General features: G+C 40.9%; 1 protein-coding gene across 2 annotated transcripts in view; it reads right to left on the minus strand.

The window, feature by feature from the left end:
- The window catches only part of tenm4 (teneurin transmembrane protein 4), a 220,303-nt gene that overhangs the window by 7,881 nt on the left and 190,669 nt on the right, over positions 1-21,753 (minus strand). For both annotated transcript variants that reach the window (XM_053647427.1, XM_053647425.1), the window contains 5 exons: positions 14,156-14,328; positions 10,038-10,273; positions 4,744-5,040; positions 2,261-3,875; positions 377-519 (listed from right to left, as the gene is read on the minus strand). In XM_053647427.1, the coding sequence (XP_053503402.1) occupies positions 377-519; positions 2,261-3,875; positions 4,744-5,040; positions 10,038-10,273; positions 14,156-14,328 (2,464 nt within the window). The remainder of the gene's footprint in view (positions 1-376; positions 520-2,260; positions 3,876-4,743; positions 5,041-10,037; positions 10,274-14,155; positions 14,329-21,753) is intronic.

The raw sequence follows: 21,753 nt of genomic DNA on the forward strand, positions 1-21,753 counted from the left end.
GATAACAGAAAGTGCTTTTTAAACTTATTATATATAAGTTTTCTTACTTTTTAAACTTATATATATATATATATATATATATATATATATATATATATATATATATATATATATAAACTGAAAGGGTAAAGCCATTTCTTTGTGGTTACATGGTTACTGAGGTTAAGGTTAGATTTTGTATTAGCTATAGAATATTCTTATTACATATAGGTAGTTACACACATACCTACAGTATATACGTTATCTGTACAATCCCATGTCCAGAACTGTCACAGACACAATGTGTGTGTATACAGTATATGTTTGGAGATAAGACTGTGAGTACATACACTTGTATTTACTGTTGGTGTTATAATATATCTATGTGACTGCTTACCTTAGTGCTATCCCACTCCTGTGTCTTCATCTGGGTGTGAATGAGCTCGTATGAAGGTTCCATGGCATCAGTGACTGGTTTGTGATAGCCCGGGATGACATTGTACAGCTGGAAGCCGAAAGTCACTAACCAGCTATTCACATCTGTAACGAACAGTGTTGACAATAGTTTAAGAATTCAAGCACTCACACTGATCGCCAATAATCCACACAGCTGACACACTGATACTCTGTGCTGCAAAACAATTTTTCATTAAGAATAAGGACGTAGGTCAAGTGATCTCCTTTTACGAAATAAGCTCTCCTTACACTCATTACAATGAAAAATTGATTAGAGTGTGACGGTAGGCTAAATATGATGAATACTCCAGAGATTACGGCATCTCAAGAAAACGATGATAATTCCCAGCACTTCATTGTGGCACACTACACTGATAAAATGTCAAGCGTCTCACAAAGATGCATTCCACATTTTTTGCTTTCTCGTGAGCCAAACGTTTCACCCTGTCTAAGATCAAAAATGTTTACAAATGGTGTACAACTTTTACACTGTATGACAAAGTGAATGAACCATACAACAGTGGCAGTGGTGGCTTGGCGGTTAAGACTCTGGGCTACTAATTGGAAGGTCGGGGGTTCAAGCCCCAGAACTGCCAAGCTGCCACCGTTGGGCCCTTGAGCAAGGCCCTTAACCCTCTCTGCCCCAGTGGCGCTGTATCATGACTGACCCTGTGCTCTGACCCCAGCTTCCTGACATGCTGGGGTATGCGAAGAAAAGAACTGCACTGTGCATATGTATATGTGATCAATAAAGACTCATTAACATTAACTACCATCAACTGCATCACTACATTTCCAAAGTGTTCTTCATGGTTACAACACTACTGTTGAAGTGCGCCTTGTTTATTTCTGCCCGTATTACCTCATAGGGCTCTTTTAAACAGCACAATGAAAAATTCCAGCTACAGAACAATTCCAAGTATTCAATAGAAATGTCAACATCATCAATTCAATTGTAAACCAGAATTGAGTACTGTATACAAACATCTCCAGAGTGTTTTTAGTGATTCCTCCTCCAAACCTAGCATTTTATGATATAGTTTGAAACTTAATGACCATCTCTGACTGAGTGATCAGTTAATGTTTAAATGTTAAGTTAAATATAGTTAGTGTACAACGCTATTAGCACGCAAATGCAATGCTGTGAAACGCAGAGACTATAAACATATTATCATATGTTCCATACGTTCCAGTTTCTTACTGTTCAATTTAATCATATACACAAGGGGAAACTAAAACCCTAGGCTTTGATCCAAAATAATGAGTACAGCTAATAGTCACGATTCTCGATCATTAATTCGGTCTTGGCAGTACTGGCATTAACTAAGGCTTTTATTTTGGCCTGAAATGGACTGTTTAAAGGCACTGGCACATACTACAAACAGGCGTGTAATATTTTGTCCTCTTCCAATAAAATAATTGTTTGCTTTCCAAGCAGGGAGAAACTGATACAACAGCCACTGGCTCTCAGTGGTAAAGCCCCCTTTCTGTTCTCTGAGGATGTGCCAGTCCTCTGGCTGGGGAACATTCTCTGCTATTTACCTTACTCATGCTCTGAGGCAACAAAGACTGATGAGATATTTTTGGGAAGAGACTGAACACAAAACAGGCAGAGGAAGCCAGTGCACTGGGGAGCCAGAAAAGGCCAGAAAAATATCCCAGGCTGAGCCCTGGAGCACAGTCTGAAAAATGCCCACTGTTGCAGGAAGGACTCTTATAAAAGCACTGAGCTCATACATTGTATAATCTTCCATTAAACTGGCAAACAAACAAACAGAACCAAGAGATTACAAAGTATCCAAAGCTTAAATGGTTATGCACATACCTGTCATGTAGCACTTAGTCTCTTGTGTGTTGCTCAGGGGGTTGTTGTTCTTGAACATGTAGAGATTGAAGGGCACTATGCTGTTGCTGTTCAGTTGCTTCCAGATATCATGGTCAGGTGTGGTCCAGCGACCGGCTAGGACATCGTAATCCCGGCGGCCCATGTGCACCAGCTTTGTGAGGGGTTCATACAGGCCACCCTGATATCCTACTATGAGCTGAAAGCTGGGGTTTGAGTCAAGGTAGACCTCTCCAAAGGCCGTATAGAGGATCTGCTTAATCATAAGGCCTGAGCCGCTGAATACAGCTAGTGGTGTGCCAATGTTGTCACAGGCCACATAAAACTCATCACCGCTGCTTAGCTCCATGGCAAAGAGGTGGCCTTGCAGATCATAGTAGAGTGACGTGATCTCTGAGCTGGAGTGATTATACATGTGGGTGACTCTGGTGGGGCTGGACAGATCAGCATAGAAGAACTGTAGGTGGTGTCCTTGACTGCTCCTGCTAGACACTCTGCGGCCCAGACCATCATAACGATACTTTATGCTCCATCCACCAACCTTGCTGTAAGCTCTTATTAGCAAGCCAGCAGAGTTGTATTCAAAGAAGTCATTGCCTCTTTGCTTTAGAAACCCATCTTCATCCAACCTGTATTGGACATCTCCCAACCGTGTGATTCGATCCCTTATGTCATAGCGTAGCGGTGTAAGGCGAGCACTGTTTCCTGGGCTCAGAAGGTGCAGGTTGCCATTCAGGTCATAACTGTAGCGCCACAAAGGCTTGTCATTTATGGACACCACCTGGATCTGGCCATCAGCATCATATTCATATGTGTACCGTGTAGTGTTGGCATAAGGGCCTACTTTTAGCTCCTTGGCTACCACACGCCCCATGTTATCGTACTGCACCATCATCCAGTACATCAGTGAACGGAAGATCTCATATTGCACCTCCTTGACACGTCCATAGGCATCAAAATGCTTTGTGTGGGTCATTACAGCGGTGGTAATAATCTGATTGATGTCATAATATATGACCCCAAACTTGCCAAACTGCTCTGTTTTACCAGATACATCATCATAGCGGTACAGATCAATAGGCAGTGGTGTTTCATTGATGACAGCCTGCATACTTGTGACACGGAAGCTGTTGTCATAGTTGTAGTCAAATCGGGCATTGACCATACCTTCCTCACTGAAACGAAAGATCTGTCTGTCGATCAATGGGCCAATCTGCCGGTTACGGATGGTGCAGGTAAATCCCTCGCTTTGTAGGCTCACTGTCTTCAGCATGCCTGCTGCATCATCATATGAGAAGGCAACACGTGTAGTATCATACAAAATCTCAAGCAGACGGGAGAGCTTGCCATATTTATAGATGACTCTACGTCCTGTGCCTTGGTGAATGGTTTGCAAAAGCAGACCATCTTCACTGTAATCATGCAGCACAGTGGCATTGCCCTCAGGGGGCATGTATGTGTTTCTATAGTAACCAATAGAGCGGGTGGTCTCTAGTGTATGCCGGGCCACGTTGGGCATAGTGACAGATGAGAGACGATCATTTTTGTCAAACTCGAAGATGTACTGTCGTTGGCTGTACAGCAATAGCACCATGGACTGCCAAGGGAAAAATAAAGTGACAGTGTGTTTGAGTCAATGAAGCATAGTAATTTGCAGCACATTTGTGAAAACTGCCTGAAAATGTTAAAGCCTTAAATGTTAAATTCTTTGTCCAATGGAAGTGAAGGTTATTACGAGCCCAGGAGTCACATTTTGCTATGTGATTAACTGCGCAACAAACTGTAGGGTGTCACACATTGGCTTCAGGGGGTATACAAAATTACAAATAGCTTGATAGCCCGCTGCAACACAGGCTGAAAAATGTAGGGCAAATTCTCATTATATGGCAACAGAACAATCAGCTCCCGAAACCCCTGCACAATAAGAGTGCAAATAATTTACCTAATATAGAGGTCAAGGAGATCATTTTCTAGAGTTTATTTTACCTTAAGCTTTCTAATGAATCAGCACATGCCAGAGTTTGACCTTGTTGAAAGGCAAATTCACCCAAAAAATTCCAGGTTTATGAAAGATACATTTAAATAATTAGAAACGTGACCAAAATGGGCCTCTCAGCCTTTAAAGGTTGTTAAAAGGTTTAATAGTAACTATTTTTAAAATCAAATATAAAACTCAGATTTGCATTCCTTCCTGTATCCGCTCTCTAATTAGCAAGACAAAGACATTTTACCTCTTCCAAAAAGGTGCTATTTTGGGCATAACTACGCTGTCAAGCTGTCAGCAGTAACAATGCATAATGTGAGCAGAGTGCATCAGACAGTTTAACTGCTAAGTTAAAACTCGATAATACCACACAAAGAAAAAGAATAGAGATGGGGTAAAAGGGTCTTGAGCAATTTCACTCACTCTCTAATCAAGCATGATAATTATTATATTCATCACTACAGAGTCCAACGCTGTTTACCTTCTCAAGGTAAGTATAGCTCCATGACTTGCCATCTGCAAATATCTGTGACGCGATTCTTCCATTTTGGTCATATTCCATTCGGATAGACATGGTGCCTCTTTGAACGCCAGCCACATGCCCGCCAGGGGAGTAGGTAACGTTGACCCCGTTCAGCCGGTTGCTTGGTGCCCACAGGGTAGGTCTGCCCGCATGGTCGTAGTGGATTCTCAGGGTAAATTTCCTGTGGTCATCATACACTTTCTCTGTTCGGGTGATACGATCAAAATCCATGGACAACAGATTTCTGTTATGAACCTGCCAAAGACAAATGCAGAGATTTAATTCCAAACATGGCTGAAGCTGAAGCTGACAGAAAATACTTTCAATCAACATATAGTTAGCTGACCATCTGAGAACTCAAAACTGCCATTGTGTTTTAAATTATAGTGATTTTTTAGAGGACAGACATTATTAAAGTGATGGTATTTCCATTTTTTTTTCTTGCAGGGTGAACTACAAAGAATTGTTGGGTCTCCTCCTGTCAGGACAAGAGGAATAAGAGAAGTTCATTGATCACTAACAGTCACTCTTCATGCCTTTAAGAAAATAATTACCTGGGAAAAGAAAACGTCAGGGGAAAAAACAGTGGTGCTCATGGAAGGTAGATATAGTCAAAAGACGCACTACAGGACTCAAATGGCATGTCGCACTGAGCATCAGCTCACTCTTATGGGTAAGGGCCTTCTGACCCAAGCACATGCTGAGATTAGAGAAAAGAGTCACTCATACGGAGGCGCTAATCCGTAGGACACATCCGGGTCAATGCAGAAGGACAGAGAGAGAAAGAAAATGACTCAGTCAGGGTTTGTCTGCTAATGCCATCCATCTACACTCAGATTAGATTTGCTCTGGCATCATGTTATACTAGTACATGGCGGCTTCTTTCCATTTTGCAACTTTATTAAGAATTTTAATAATTACTCTTGTCCTTTTTTGTGATGTCTGTTTTGGATTAATGTGAACTGTTATTAATGCTTTATTTCAATGCTTTTTCATTCATCCGTCTTCAATAACTGTTTAATCCTACTCAACACTAGGCATGAGGTGGGAATACACCCTGGATCAGACCCATGGCAATTCAAAGTATTCAAAGTAGATGGTCAGTTTTTGGGAGGTATGATGAAACTCACGCAGAGCGAACATGTGAAACTCCACATAGACAGTAACCTGAGCTCAAGATGAAGCCAGGGACCCTGGAGTTATGAGATGGAAACAATATCCACTTGGTCACCTTAAAGCCTAGTTGAATACTACTTGAATACTCATAGTAATAGGTAGACTAATGATATCGGACATATTTAACCTGGTAACTGTCAAAGGTCTTATCTCAAATGTCTGATCTGCTGTAGGTCTTGGATTAAGCCTCAAAAACAGCATTATTTCCCATGACCCACATTGATGGAAGTATGATTAAAGCTGATCACTCCAGGTACCTATCTTGGCATGACGCACTGCATGTCTTAGCAAAGTCTTAAAGCAGCTTTTATTGTTGTTGTTGGCTGCTGTCCAGTGGAACTAGACGAGGAAGAGTGTGAAAGTGTTCTCACATATCGCTAGAATGCTGAGAGCCCTTGCTTGTAAAGGGCCAATTACACAAGGGCGAATTAATGTCATTAATGCCTAATTGAGAGGATTATTTTACACTTAAAGTAAGGAACTCATGAATTCCCAGTAAGACATACAGAATAAAGAAGAGACATAGCTTGTCTGATGCCTCCCACCACTACTGATGTGAATAAACCAGTGTCCTGCAGTTCTCTTATTCTCTCTTTAGCTGAGCATAGTACAATACAGCATGACAAACAATGGGCCTTGGGAATATGCATATAAAATATATGCATCATGTGTTATGCTTGAAAACACACCAGCGGGTAATGATGGACTAGCAATTAGAAGTGAGAACATGACTTTCAGTGAGGAAGGCAGTGGAGTATTTTTTTGTCTTTTGGAAGTCTTCCTATCCAACGAGTTTTTTTTTTTATCAAGGTGGGAATGGGATGAGGAGGAGTGATTCTGTAGGCTCTGGCTGAACAGAGTTACAGATTGAAAATCTGAAGAAAAAAAAAAAATCAAGCCTCTAGAGAGTCCACTCAAAGGCTTCAAATTTTTTAAAATGGACTGAAAATGGGCTAAAAGTGCTTTGGCTTAGGAAAGACAGATACAGTATGAAGGGTAAGACATTTGATGGACAGTTGGATATTGACTCTAAAATGGCTACCTCTGCACTAAACATCAAGAATGAAACAAGTAGGAAATTGATTAAAACACACAAATAAACCTTGATGGACTGTCTTGATGATGGACATGCTTTGTTCTGTCAATCACCGCTGACAATGAAACTTCTCACCACTCAACATTCACACAAATTTGCAAACGACTGTCTTTTGTGTTCTCATTAAATTCAAGTTTTTGTTTTGCAGTTCCAATATTTGCCTGTGCTATCCGTTCTAAACATGTCCCCGGTATTTCTCTGATAAGAACTCTAATCTTATTTGTTCAGTGCGATTTTTCGCTTCCTCGAGTAAACAAGTGTGCCTGCATGTTTACTGTGTCTGTTTGGAGGTGGTATATGACACCGTTCTAATAAACGCATCCTGAAATATCCAAAAGACACCAACATGAGTGAATGTTTTGTTATTAAGGTTTCAAGGGTGGTTTTATGGTTTTGTGCAATTCAGCTTCACAGTAGATGGAGAATTTTACAGATTACTCTCCCAAACCTGGAGGCAGATAGGTGGTCATGTTGCCATGGAGAGCAGCAAAATTGTCATGTCCTGGCAGCAGAAGCCATAAGCTTTCCTAAAGACATGGGTTGTCACGGTGACGGGCGCATGGTACGCATGATACAGAGGCATCATTGAGGTTGCCCATGACCTGCTTCGTAGTAGAACAAGCTTGGGGAAAGAGAGCACACGAGGAGGCGTGTGTGTGTGTGTGTGTGTGTGTGTGTGTGTGTGTGTGTGTGCAGGGATGGGTGGGTGTGTCCAACAGAAGACAACCAGACAAACACAGGTGAGATGAACACACACCAACATAAACTAAATCTCTCTCTTTTTTTTTTTACCTTAACTGTAACTGAACATGTCCTTTCCTAAAGCCCCTTATTTTACTCTTGCATACACACATCCTGTATTCTACTTCCACATCTTTAGACAAACGCACATCCATATATATCTTGATTCCAGCAAAGTCCACCCCTTTGTTCCCCACCATCTCTCCATATTTAAATGCATACACACACATACACACACACACACACACACACACACACACACACATATACACACCACCTGAAGGATTTCAGCCTATTCTATACATTTTCCCTATCCCCTCGAGACACAGCACAGGGTTATTAAACCCGCCGCTATACACCAACTGAATGGCACCCTGTGACCAGCTGTCTGCTATGCTGCCTGAGCTAACAAACCACCCTGCCTGCGGCTCCTGCATTGAGTTTGCTTACACAAAAAAAAAAAGCAGACACGCTGGAAACATGGTGTAGCAGTTCATGGCGAATGCATCCAGATCCAGCGTCCTTGACTTGCTGCTATGCTATGGTTCAAATCACAAATGGGTCACCTTGTGTTGAAGGCTGTGCTGGGTAGTGGCTAAGATGGTTTTCCCATTATCACGTCTCTTATTACTGCGCTGGCAGACGAGTGCGGGTCAAAGCGTGCCGGTAACTGGGTCACACACTTTGATTCAGTTATTACTTCCCTGGAGGTCGGAAGGCACCATCCAAAGTTGAAGTGACATGACTCGTCCTCTTTCCCCATGAGCAAATCATCGCCTGTGTCTGAAACGAGGTCTGTGGCAACTCTTACTTTCTAAGGCGATTTGTATACAACTAGAGCTGAGGAGATGGACGAAGGTGTCGATGTGGTACAGTGAGGAAAGCCTCGGGGTTTCTAGCATCAGGGGATTCATTGCTGCCCCAGCTGCTGACCCAGTCCTCAGGGTCAGAAAGAGGGATGATACACAATGATGGATTGACTGCTGAGGGACAGTGAGAGCTCACTCACACTCAGAGACCTTGGCAAGCAGCAACATGCCTACCGATGCTGGGTCAGAGAATAATGGCGCCATCATAAAAATGGTCATCATTCAAAAGGACAGGTGTGATCATCAACGATGTCTATGAGTGTGAGAGAGATTGTAATTAAGATGCAATTATGGCTAGAACAGAATCCTCTGCACTTAGATGAGTCAGTGTGCATCTGAGAAACGGTGTCAGAGCCATCCAAAATGAATCCAGCCAACGTCGGGGCAACGTGGTCGTCCATGTCGAATTATTTCTGACTTTGCAGGCTTCGCTGCCAGACTGACTTTGTGGGAGGTGTGTTTGTGATTCTGTATCTGTCAGGCCATGCTGGGCACTCTTCTATATGTGCTAGAGGTGGTGCGTGGGCATGTGTCATACCTCAGAGATTTATAATCTGTGAGCGAGGAGGTGAATAGAAACAAGGTCTGTATGTCTTTTGAGCCAGTGGGCAATGAGGAGTAAATCTAAATGAGTTATTCTGTTTGTGTTTATTACTCATGCCAGTTTCTCAGATGGGAAGAAAATCTATGCCTATGCCACATTCTATAAATAGATACATATGAGTTAGTGTCAAAAGACTCATAAACTACACAAAATCACACACACACACACACACACACACACACACACCAAAATGTAATTAATATAAGAAAATGGTCATTATTGACGGGACCAAATTATGGACTTTGGTGAGTCCACTTAAAGACGCAGGTCAAGTTCAAGTATACCATCCATACCGCTTATCCTACACAGGGTCGCAGGGAGCCTGGAGCCTATCCCAGGGAACTCGGAGCACAAGGTGGGGGATGACCTGGAAAGGGTGCCAACCCATCACATGGCACAATTTTGCACACTTTCACACACTACAGACAATTTAGCGATGCCAATCAGCCTACAATGCAAGTCTTTGGACTGGGGAGGAATCCGGAGCACCCGGAGGAAACCCCAAAGCATGGGGAGAACATGCAAATGCTGCACAGTTGGGGAATGGAACCCCCAACCTCAGAGGTGCGAGGCAAACGTGCTAACCACTACACCACTGTAGAAGGCTTTGGCATTAAAAAAAAAGATACTGAAGTATGCTACTTTGACCCCTGTAGCCAGGAGCCCTTCAGAGTGATGTGACTGATGATCACTTCAGAATGGACTGTGTGTGTGTGTGTGTGTGTGTGTGTGTGTGTGTATAAGAGAGACAGAGATTAATTCTCACCCTCAGCCTGCGTCCATAAACTGTGACTTGTCCCCGTGCTTGCTCTTTCCGCTGTCTCCACTCCACTAAGTTGAGGCCGTTATCTATGGGAAGGGTGACGTTCCTCCTGCTGACTGTTGGGTTCACAGTACCTGAGAGCAGGTGTCGTTCTGTGTTCAGTGACACTTCCATGCCGTTAGCCAAAACCAGCCGTAGTGAGCCATCCAGCCCAATGTAGTAACTGTTCTTGACTTGATCTGTGGAGAAATGATTGTATGAAGGAAAAGTAGGTTAGAATGTGTAGATGTGCTACTTCCAGTTTAAGAGACTGTGGTTTAAAAAGTGTAACGGACCAGTTTAATATGGTTATGTTTGACTAATCGCTTAACACAGCAACGCACCTTATTTTGACTGAGTGTAGAAAGAACAATAAGCAAGAAGCAAAATAGACAAAAAAATGTGTGAATAGTCTAATAACAGACAGAATGAGGGGTGTATGTGTGTGTATGTTAACTTGTGGAGTAAACTTGTGTATCAGCAACCATGGAGATATATGGATGCAGCTGGCTCTCTGTTACCACGTGCTCTATCAGAGAGATAAATCTCAGTGAAGTAGAGGCGCAAACAGACTGACAGAGGAAGAAAGACAAAGGAAAAGAGAGAAGAAGAAAAAACTAAATGCCTAACAGAAGGAGATATATATTGTAGGGAAGGAATGGTGCAACAAATGCCAACAATGCAGCACGAGTGAGTGTCAGTCAGCACTTTTACAAGACCCACCATGAATAAAATACTCATTACTGGCCACTGCGAATTAATGAGTTGATGAAAGCTGCACTCATTACGCTGCAGTGCTCTCAGCCTAAACAGAAATGTGCAGCCAGCTTAATCCTCCCTTGTGAAAACATGTGTTTCACATGTAATGTAAACTAAAAGTGACAGTTAAGCAATTTAAACAATCGCATATTAAAAAGGAATCACTGTACTATGTAGTTATCCGTGTGCACTAATGTAATGGTTATAACGGTCTAGTAATTGCATTACTAAATGAAGCCTGCTTGAGCTGTACGTATGATTCAGACAGGTAGAGGACGAGAAGGGAAAGCAATGAATTAAATCAAACCACACTTCTTCATAATCAGAACAGAAAGAAACATGTCCACCTTTAATGCCTGCACATAAGTGCAGTGTACTTAAGAATGACAAATTCCCTTTCTAGAACCTTCACACTAACTGTCCCTCAGTGGGGGAATGAATTTCCGACCTCAATCCGGACTGCGGAATCTGTCACTATCTTCAAAAAACAGCTAAAGACCCACCTCTTAAAAAAAAACTTACTCTGACACGTACACCTCTACTCTGCGCACTTTGCTTTTCTAGAACTCAATTATAAATCTTGCATGGTAGCACTACTTGTATTGTTCTCCGCTTGATATATCACTTTGCTTGTATTTCCTCATTTGTAAGTCGCTTTGGATAAAAGCGTCTGCTAAATGAAAAAATGTAAAGGCAAATAAATGACCTTCAGGAAATATGAACAACTAGAAATGATGATAGAAGTAAGTTCAAATATGTAGACAGCTTCCTGAACACACACACACACACACACACACACACACACACATATACATATACACTTGGATGCAGTGCTAATAAATACCACAGTGCCTTTGAGAGATGCCTATATCCAATTGATTCAGTGTATGAGCACAGCCAAAATGGTGTCCAGTTACAAAGCAGACAAGAGTGAATTAATTAGCAGCAAAGCAAGTGGCTCTGCACCCACACCCCCTCTCTCCCTACTCTGAGTCTGCAAAGCAGATTCCTAACACAAGGTCATCATTGGGCGGCTGTGGCTGAGGTGGTAGAGCGGGCTGTCCACTAATCACCGGGTTGGCGGTTCGATTCCCAGCTCACATGTCTCCACATGCCGAAGTGTCCTTGGGCAAGACACTGAACCCCAAGTTGCTCCCGATGGCAAGTTAACGCCTTACATGGCAGCTTTACTACCGTGTGTGTGAATGGGTGAATGAGAAACAGTGTAAATTGCTTTGTAGAACTGCTAAGGTTAAAAAAGCACTATATAAGTGCAGACCATTACCATCATTTTGTATCTGTATAACCTCTACATCTGAATGAAACAATCTTCTCACATATTCATAGTGTTTTTCATAATATGGGACAATTCTGTGCTTTTCCACCACCAAAGGGCTGTGTGGTTTGATTCCAACAGAGAAATGCTGATGGTCTGAAACAAAGAAGTGGTGATGTCGGAGATTTGGTAGTGTCATTCCATTGCCATGATTAAAAACACCAGAACTCGCTATTAAAAACACCTGAACAGAGCTTTCTAATATTATTGAACACTATATCTACAGAAAGAAAACTCTCACAATGCTAACTTTCAAACTAACTTTATTCTTAAACCATAGCCTACTTGTACTAGTCTACTTGTACGAGAGACTTCCATGCACTTCTGAAAGTCTGGATAAGTATCACATCAAACCAGTGACTTCAATTCCCATCCTGCACTGCAGCCTACAAACATGGCTGTCATGGACCGCAATTCCCAGAACACACCTTCATTCTAATCACGCACTCCTGCATCCAATTTACACTCACAATCACACCATACATAAGAGACTGTTCAAACACTTAGTCTTTGTGAAGTATTACGCTCAGTTGCCTTGTCTCTGTCGTTACCAAGCCTTATATCGTGTCTGTTTATTCTGATGTTTTGACCCTGCTTATGTTTATGACTCTGTCTCTTTGCCCTGCCCTGTTTGTGCTGTTTGCGCTGTTTGCCTGATCTCTGCATGTTCATGATTATTGTCTTCTGCCTTATCCTTTGGACTTCTTGTTGTTTGATTACACTGCCATACCTGCACTTGCTTCTGTCTTTTATTTATATATATATATATATATATATATATATATATATATATATATATAGATATATATAGATATATATAGATATATATATATAGATATATATATAGATATATATATATAGATATATATATATAGATATATATATATAGAGATATATATATAGAGATATATATATAGAGATATATATATAGATATATATATATATATAGAGATAGATATATATATATATAGATATATATATATATATATATATATAGATATAGATATATATATGTTTTGCTGAACCTGCACAGACACTGTTCATGGAAAAGCAGGTAACGTTATCTCTTTAGGTGTTCTTGTAGTGAGCCTAATATAAACCTAGGAAAAGGTGGGCTTTCAAATCAAGTGCCTGGGGGAGAACAGCAAAATCATTACAACTTTTGACTATGAAGACAAGGGAAACGGTGAGTTCAAAGGCGATTATTGGAAATCAATGGAGTGCTTGGTCAGCTGCAAAACAGGATATCAAAATGCCAAAGTATGCAAGAAAAATTACAAGCTTACGCTCATGACCCACAACCTCCGACATGTTCCTTTGTCCTGAAAGGAGAGTGATTATGATTGGGTTTCCTACAGCAGACAGCGGAGCCTCCATGCATGAAGTGAAAGGATGGGAAATTTATAGCTGCTTTTATCTTTCTATGTGATGTGTGTTCTGGGAATTTCCTCGGAGCGAGAACACCAAAGCGCGTTCATTCATTCTTTTATTCATGAAGCTACACGTGTGAAGGCAAACAGACCTGGATGTCAGCAGAAAACATGCTATTTTCCACATATATATATATATATATATATATATATATATATATATATATATATTCAGGGTTGGTACAAAAATAAAGCACTGTATTCTGAGGGTGTGGTACTGTTTCCGGTGTTGGAGGTGAATAGCAGCTCAAGCAGCTAAATGAATCAATCTCATTCTCACACGTTGCCGTCTAGCGCTTAGTGCTTGCTAATTAAAATAGCCACAACAGTGAATTAACAAAGATAGAAGATAATAGATGTGAAAGTTGGCAGTCTCCTGACACATTTTATGGTCAATATAGCTCAAACATCACAGCACACACTTTAACACAGAGTATTGTATATAGAGTATATAGAGGATTACAGTCAAAATATACCAATGCCAGATTTGGTATGAAACCTTGTAATATTTTGGGGATATGTCATGCAAAACCTTATACACAGGTTGGACAGCTGACCTTGCATGAGTGTGTAAAAGGTTCCAGAGGCTGAGAGGTTGGTTGTGACGATGATGTCCTCTTTGCTGGAACCTTCAGCCTGCACCCGCACAGCACCGTCAGAATCAGTGCGGTAGCTGCTCACCCTGCCTGTAGGGTAGGTCACATTCGTCAGCCGCCCGTAACTGTCATACCTGAGGAGGGAGAGAGACAGAAAGTGCCACAGGGAGAGAAAAAGAGACACACAGAAGAGGTTTAGAGGTCAGGATATTGTGGGAAATCTCGAAAAAGCAAGTGGAATATTGGAACAATTCTCCACTTCTTTTTCTCTCAGTAGCTTTTGAAGTGACCTCATATAAAACAATACAACATTACTAACACAAACAGGCACTTTTATTATTATTTTTTATTTAAATCATGGAGTGTTGCATTGAATATTGGTTCCAGCTCACTTTAGAGTTTGAGTTCTGCATATGAGCTTAGTTTATGATAGCACTTACATAACTGCCTCCATACCAACTCTAACACAATAAAAACGCAATAAAGAGCAACACCCAGCTAAACAAAACCCTCTGTCACATCCAAGAGCACCACCATGAAGTCGGCTCTCTTTCAACACCACCCGTCCCTTAAAATTATGAGCGAGCACATCTTCTTCAAGACTTTTATCAGGCGTGCGATTGAAGCCTGTGGGGATCTCGGAAACGTCCTGCTTCTCTAATAACTTTCAAAAACGGAAGTGATGGCTGCAGCTGGTCTGCAGCACCGGCCCCCCTCCTATTCAGTCTCATCAGGCTGAAATGAGAGACAGAAGAGGCAGAGCTGATACTGACGGAAATTTGATCTGATTTGCAGGGTAAAGACGTCTGAGTTATGTGAAGAGTGCTTGGGAGAAACACACAGCATGGTATTAAGTGCAGAACTGAGTTGTCCACTTTTATTTTCATGAAAAGAAGTAATGGGATAGAAAATACTAGACCTCAGCACTACTTTTCTACGCTGACCAAAAGTGCTGGGAATGAGGTGAGGCAACAGGATCACAAATTTAATATTTTCATGCTATTAAATACATATAGTAGCTCTCAGGCAATTCAGTTCCAGTTAGCCTTACTCCAGCAATGCGACCTGAGTGTCAGGATGTTAATATTATTGAAGTTATTAGACTGAGCTGCGGCCTATATTTTGTCCCAATTCCCTAGCAGGATAAGACAAATGAGTCAGTTGCCATTCCATAAGGCACTAACATGGTACAGTTAATGATTTTACCTCTCGAAACCCATCAGCAATCACATAAGCCTGGTCTTATGAGAGAAAATTTTTAATTTTTTGCATTTCGACCCTAATTTCACTCAAATTGGTCATCTTGCCAGCTCCCACCTATTAGCAAGCTCACCACTTCATCCAAGACATGTGAAGCCAGCCATGGCACCTTTTCTAAATGCTGCTCGTGGGGCTCAAGTCACAGGGCAACTGAACACTTGCTGAGGAAAACACTATCTACACTCTTTTGCATACATGAGCTCACAGACACCCATGATTGGTTAGTGTTGCTCTGACTGACAGGGGAAATATTAACACCATCCCTTGCACCCAGGGCCAAATGTGCTCTGTTGGACTCCCAACCACAGATGGCTGTGACATCATTACATTTGACCTTGCAATCTCCCAATGATTTTGATTTTCTGTTGCACCACTAAGGAGGATTGCCCCATCTGGATCTACTGCTGATCCAGGAGCCACCACTCCTTTCCAAATTCAGCCTGGACATAACAATGCCTGTTTTTCCTCAATCACTTAAACAGCTCAATCATGTACATTCTTTGAAAGTTTTGCAATATTTTCAGTGTGCAATTCTATTTCCTTCTCTGGTTTAGAACCAGGGGGGCACAGTGGCTTAGTGGTTAGCACGTTTGCCTCACACCTTCAGGGTTGGGGGTTCATTTCCCACCTCTGCCCTGTGTGCATGGAGCTTGCATATTCTTCCCGTGCTTCATGGTTTCCTCCGGGAACTTTCCTAAGACATGCATTGTAGGCTGATTGGCACCTCTAAATTGTCCATAGTGTGTGAATGTATGTGTGATTGCGCCCTGCGAGGGGTTGGCAGAGTGACCCCCTTGTGCCCCGAGTCCCCTGGGATGGGCTCCAGGCTCCCCACAACCCTGTATAGGATGAGCGGTACAGAAAAAGGATGGATGGATGATTTAGACCCTTCACTTTTATTCTCTGTGTTTTGATCCTGTTTTGTCCTGTACTGCTCTGTTCGTTTGACAGTTGCATGTTTTTCAGTATTTTAGTTTGTCAGTATGAATACCAATAACAGTAACTTAATACTCAGGGAAGGTAAAATAAGGTAAACACCCATATCCTGAGAATGGTACATTTAAAAAAAAAAATTCTAAAGATTTCTTCAACAATCCACATTATTCTGTGATCACTGACCTCTTAAGCACTCTGAAAAACAGCTTAGGCTCAGGATGTGTAAGAACTTCTACCTGTTCACACTGTGATGCCTATTAGTATCTCCAAAGCACCTGTGCTTCTAAAAAAAAAACCCCACACATTTCCAAATGAACTTCTTCACACCACTCTCACATGAACGACCTCTGCGTCATTGTCTTGCTGTTACTCACTTACTACCCATGCTGACAAGGGTTTCACTCGAGGTCTTAAAACTCAAAATTAGCTTGCGTTTTTGCAAGACTCAAAACTCTATTATAGTGACAAAAACACATCTGCAGCCTCGACAGTACAGAGAGATTCCAATAAAGCTTAATGGAGGGGACAGCTCAGCAGATGCCTTTGTTGTGTTTGCCTCTGTAGCTCTGCATCGAGTCTTGGCACAAATCCTGGCTGACATAGCTAGCATGTGTCCTCAGGCTAACGGGCTTGAAAGGACCTTAATGAATTCAGGTGGTGGCTATGATAAACTCAGAGGGCCTGCACTGTGCACAGGATAGAGCGCATAGATAAATACTGAGATCTGTTCCACCTTAGGTGCATTATGACTGTGACTTTTTAGGCAGCATTATAACCTTCAAAACTAATTATACAAAAAAACAAACAAACCCTGCTCTATTTATTAAAAACACCACTTCATGTTGGCTGAGGAGAAGAATGTCTGAGTGAAATTAGACTGTTTAGAAAAGCACACAGAGTTAACCATTCCTAATGTTAATTATTGTTTTATCCCCCCATTTCTAATAGCAATTACAGACCTAATGTGCTTTGTAAACCATTTATTCAAAGGAATCATATGACAGCATGAGTTTTTAATAAAGATATGGTGGGGAGGGGGAAGGTGCCATTGCTATTAGACTATTTGCAATTGATCTGAACAAGGAAATGACACCTGTACAGAGAAAAAAATTACAGCTTCCGTATAATATTTGTCAAGGGGTGATTTTCAGCTTCTTACTAAATACACTCTCAGAAAGGATGTGTTAATATCGTACACAATTTTTGTGTTATTGCTATTTCAACACATGTTGTGTTAATTTATCCAATAAATGTGTTAAAAAAAGAAGAAAAAAAAAAAGAACATTTCACACGAGTGACCAACGCAACACGTGTTAAATTATTGCCGAATCACGTTGCGGACCGCGCTGCCGACGTCATCATTCTGAACTCTGAACTCGCCTCAAATTGAAAGTTCATTGCTTTGAGCTTTCAATTGTGACCGCGGAGTCCTGAGGCGAGGAAAGCAAATGACCACAGGTAAGTTAGCATTCATCACTATTTAGAGTTAATGCTGCTGAAAATTCCGGGCCGAGTTTGTGATATTTAGGCAGGGAGCTCTCGAAAATGTATCCATTGGAAAACAGTAACTCAGCGAGTGATAATTAACTTTACCTATCATGACGGCTTCAAAAGTGGATATCATGTACTGCTTCCTCGGTGTTGGCGTTACACTACTAGTGTCATGTGTTTATATTTTGGCTGTGAAATACGGACTGAGGTTATTCTATAATTCTCTGGGTCTGTATCTTATCTGAGGCTCCGAGTTAGGGTTAGCTAGCTAGTTAGCTAGTTGGATGCTGTCAGCAATCACAGTAGGGATGAGGGATGCTAACCTAGACGCTCACTTGAGATGATAACATTACTTTAGCATACAGCTTGCGGTAATGTTAAGACATTCCTGTTCCCTTTTTGAAAGTTAATGATAACGTAGCATTACAGTTGTTCACCATGATTTAAATCACTGATCGTGATTAAAATTTTAGACAAGGCAAGCTGTAGTAATTAGCATTAGTAGGATGAGTTAGGGGCGTGTTTCTTCATATCTTCTGCGATTTTTAATGCTGGTTAACAGGTGTAGTCAGTGACTAACAGAACTTAGCTAGCTCACTAATGTTGAGGCCAATGATTATTCACAAAAAATTCGTCGCCATGTTTAATTGTAATGACTACCGCGAGAGGAGAAAACCAAGATTTAACATTTAATGGAAACGCAGACCATTCGTATTTATGTTTTTATCGCTTGAATTTTGCGCAAAACCACAATGGAAACCCGGCTATTGTCATCTAGATTTCATGTAATTGTTTGTTTGTTTATTTTGTGAGCATTTTAGCAGAATGTTAGCATACAAACAAACTGCATTTTAGGATAATTGTAGGGGGGGGAAATGTATAAACGACAAATCTCTGTGTTATTTTTGTGTTATTTTTAACACATAGTATGTGTTAAATGCACTAACACACTGATTGTGCTGAAAGCAACACCAAATGTGTTGTCCTTAACTAGACACAGAGGTGTGTTAAAAATGAACACATGATGTGTTATTTTTAACACATCTGTTTTAAGAGTGTGTTCATGCAAACTTGCGCAAAGACCATGTCTGAGTACACTGTTGAGAAAAACCAACAGCGAAGGCTACATAAAATAAATAAATAAATAAATAAAAATCGTGGAAAGGAACAAGCATGTGACAGATATACACTTTCAACCAGACCTTGAAGGAAAAAAACAAGCTGTTTCATACAGTATATGTACAGTATGTGGCTTTACAGGGATCTCTATTGGCAGGCAGAGGTAAGTGTATTGAACCATAAACAAACGAGGGTGATGTAAAATGCACAAAGAAACTCTCAACTGGGTTGTGCTTTGGTTTATATATTGATTTTACTCTGTGGCACTAAGATCTAGTAACACAGCAAAGAAAGAATGTGAATGTGCTGTCTATGGATCATTGTACAACTTTGCACAAGAAATGTTCATTACTGCTTAAGATGTATATTTGCAACAGGAGATATGATGGCACTCGGACAAAGCTGTTATTTTCATAAATGTATAAAAGAGAAAATAGAAGAAAAATAGGGAAATGGGTCTATGCTACTGGGAAAATACTCTCATGAAACCACAAGTTAGCATTTTAAAATTCACCCACATAAAAAAAACTAAACAAAAAACAAAAACAAAAAAAAACAACCTAAACTAAAGCACAGGAACATATTAAACCCCAGAATATAAAACAGACTGGAACTATTTAGCCTCATCTAAAGTAGCTGTGAAACCCAATACGTTCCCTGCACAGAGGCGGATTTAATTGAGCATATTTATTTGACCATGTCCCAATTTCAGCTTTGATCTGTTAGCGTAGCCATGGCAACTTGAGCCACAGCCAAATCTCTTGCCAAAGTGTGGTCTGGTTGCACAATCTGACTCACTGCACTGTCCAGATACCAATGAGTTCTGACATATAATCACACATCAACCAGTCTTAGGTCATAAAGTAGCAGGGCTACAAGTAATGAATTCTTTGATAATCACTGACTGCTTTCATTAATAATTAATTCTCTTTCTGAGTCTTCAGTTAAAGGCTTTCTCATCAACATGAATATCTATAATATCTAAAATATTATTTGTGCTATGAATCATATCTAAAGCTGTCAACCCTTCTACTGAATGGCGAGGATTTTCTTGCTTAGTAACTGACTCTTCTGCAAAGTTCCTGTGGCGTTGTACTGTCACAACAGAAGACAGAAATGTAGGATGCTTTCACATATGCTACATTCAGTGCATTTGAATCTAACCCTGGTGTCTTTTCTTTGATGAGGTTCATTCGGACAGGTGAGAACACTGGAATCACACTTGGGTGCGGACCAAAATTAGCGGTCTGAGACAGTCTCTTTGAGGAGTTCTCTCTGTGCTTCAAATCAGTCTCTTATCTAGTATTGGAGTGTCGACTCCATGTTCTCTGTGGGTGATTTTTGTACTTTCTATACGTACGCGCTTAGTAAAGGTTTGTCTATATTTAACTCTCTAATTTGGACTCTGCAAATTGACTAATAGGTGTGAAAGCACCCTTATACTGTATGATCTAGAGTCTAGACACAAAGCAGTAGAAACTTTGGAGATGTAGAAGCAGATACATATGATAAAACTGGTCTGGTCTATAGTAGTCCAAGGTGAAAACCCTGGGCTCTAACCACTATGTACTATTTCCAACTGAGTACTATTTTTTTTTTAAGTATTGCAAAGCTACATGGCACTACTTAGTCTTTACCAACAGCTTATGAAACATGTATCAATAAAATATTGATACAGCATATTTTCAGCTACCGTAATTTCCGGACTATAAGCCGCTACTTTTTTCACACGCTTTGAACACTGCGGCTTAAACAATGATGCGGCTAATTGATGGATTTTTACGGGCTAACGAACTTCATGCCGCCAAAACATTTAGCCTCGTCACATCGGACCAATGAAATTACCGGACAGGTCACAGTGGACCAATGAAACTGTTCGAATTAAATCAAACACACTCACACTAAATTCTTCAGATCAGTCATTTTGCGCTTCATGCACACACCCTCATCATGAAAACACACGAAGAAATGCATATGATGCAGCTTTCAAGTTAAAGTGGCACTCCAAGTTGAGTGGGAGGCTTGAACGACTAGCGGCGAGAAATCATTTACCAAAACTGGCCGCATGCGAAGAGCAACTTTTGCTCAAGTCTGCCAGTGGATCCTAACAGCGTGGAGCAGTGTCAAAAAATCTACTATCACCAACGGGTTTTGAAAGGCTGGACTGCTGCGTGATGAAGAGGACCGCACAAGCTCAAGGGCGAATTTGCCTTGAGACGTAAGTGACATTGAGAGCGACAACGAAAGAGAGACTGAGGAAGTGTGTGACGAAGTACCGGTAATTCTGAGGCTGTTCAATTCCGACACTGAAGAAGACGACTTTAGTGGTTTTAGTGCGCAGGAGGAAGATGAAGATAGCGATCAATGACTTTTCCTGGTAGGTAACTATATTTTTTATTTTTTTTAACCAGCCGTGTTACAGGCACTATTCGGAAAAAGCATTTACGGTACGCATTTAATTAAAAGTTTAAAAAATCTTTCCGTGTAACATCTTTCTGTGTAAATATCTCATGTTACAATGTGGACACCTGCGGCTTATAGACAAGTGCGACCTATATATGTACAAATTTTTTTTTCTTTTTAAAGTTAGTGGGTGCGGCTTATATTCAGCTGCGCTCAATAGTCCGAAAATTACGGTACTTTCTTTTCACATAGCTTCATATGCACAGCTGTTGTGCTCCTGTGCCAAGCAAGAACAGTGTATTTTTTCTTCAACGGTCCTTCCAGAAGATTTCACATTGGCTCCTGTACTT

The sequence above is a fragment of the Ictalurus furcatus genome, chromosome 17, assembly GCF_023375685.1.
Source record: "Ictalurus furcatus strain D&B chromosome 17, Billie_1.0, whole genome shotgun sequence".
Lineage (NCBI taxonomy): Eukaryota > Metazoa > Chordata > Actinopteri > Siluriformes > Ictaluridae > Ictalurus > Ictalurus furcatus.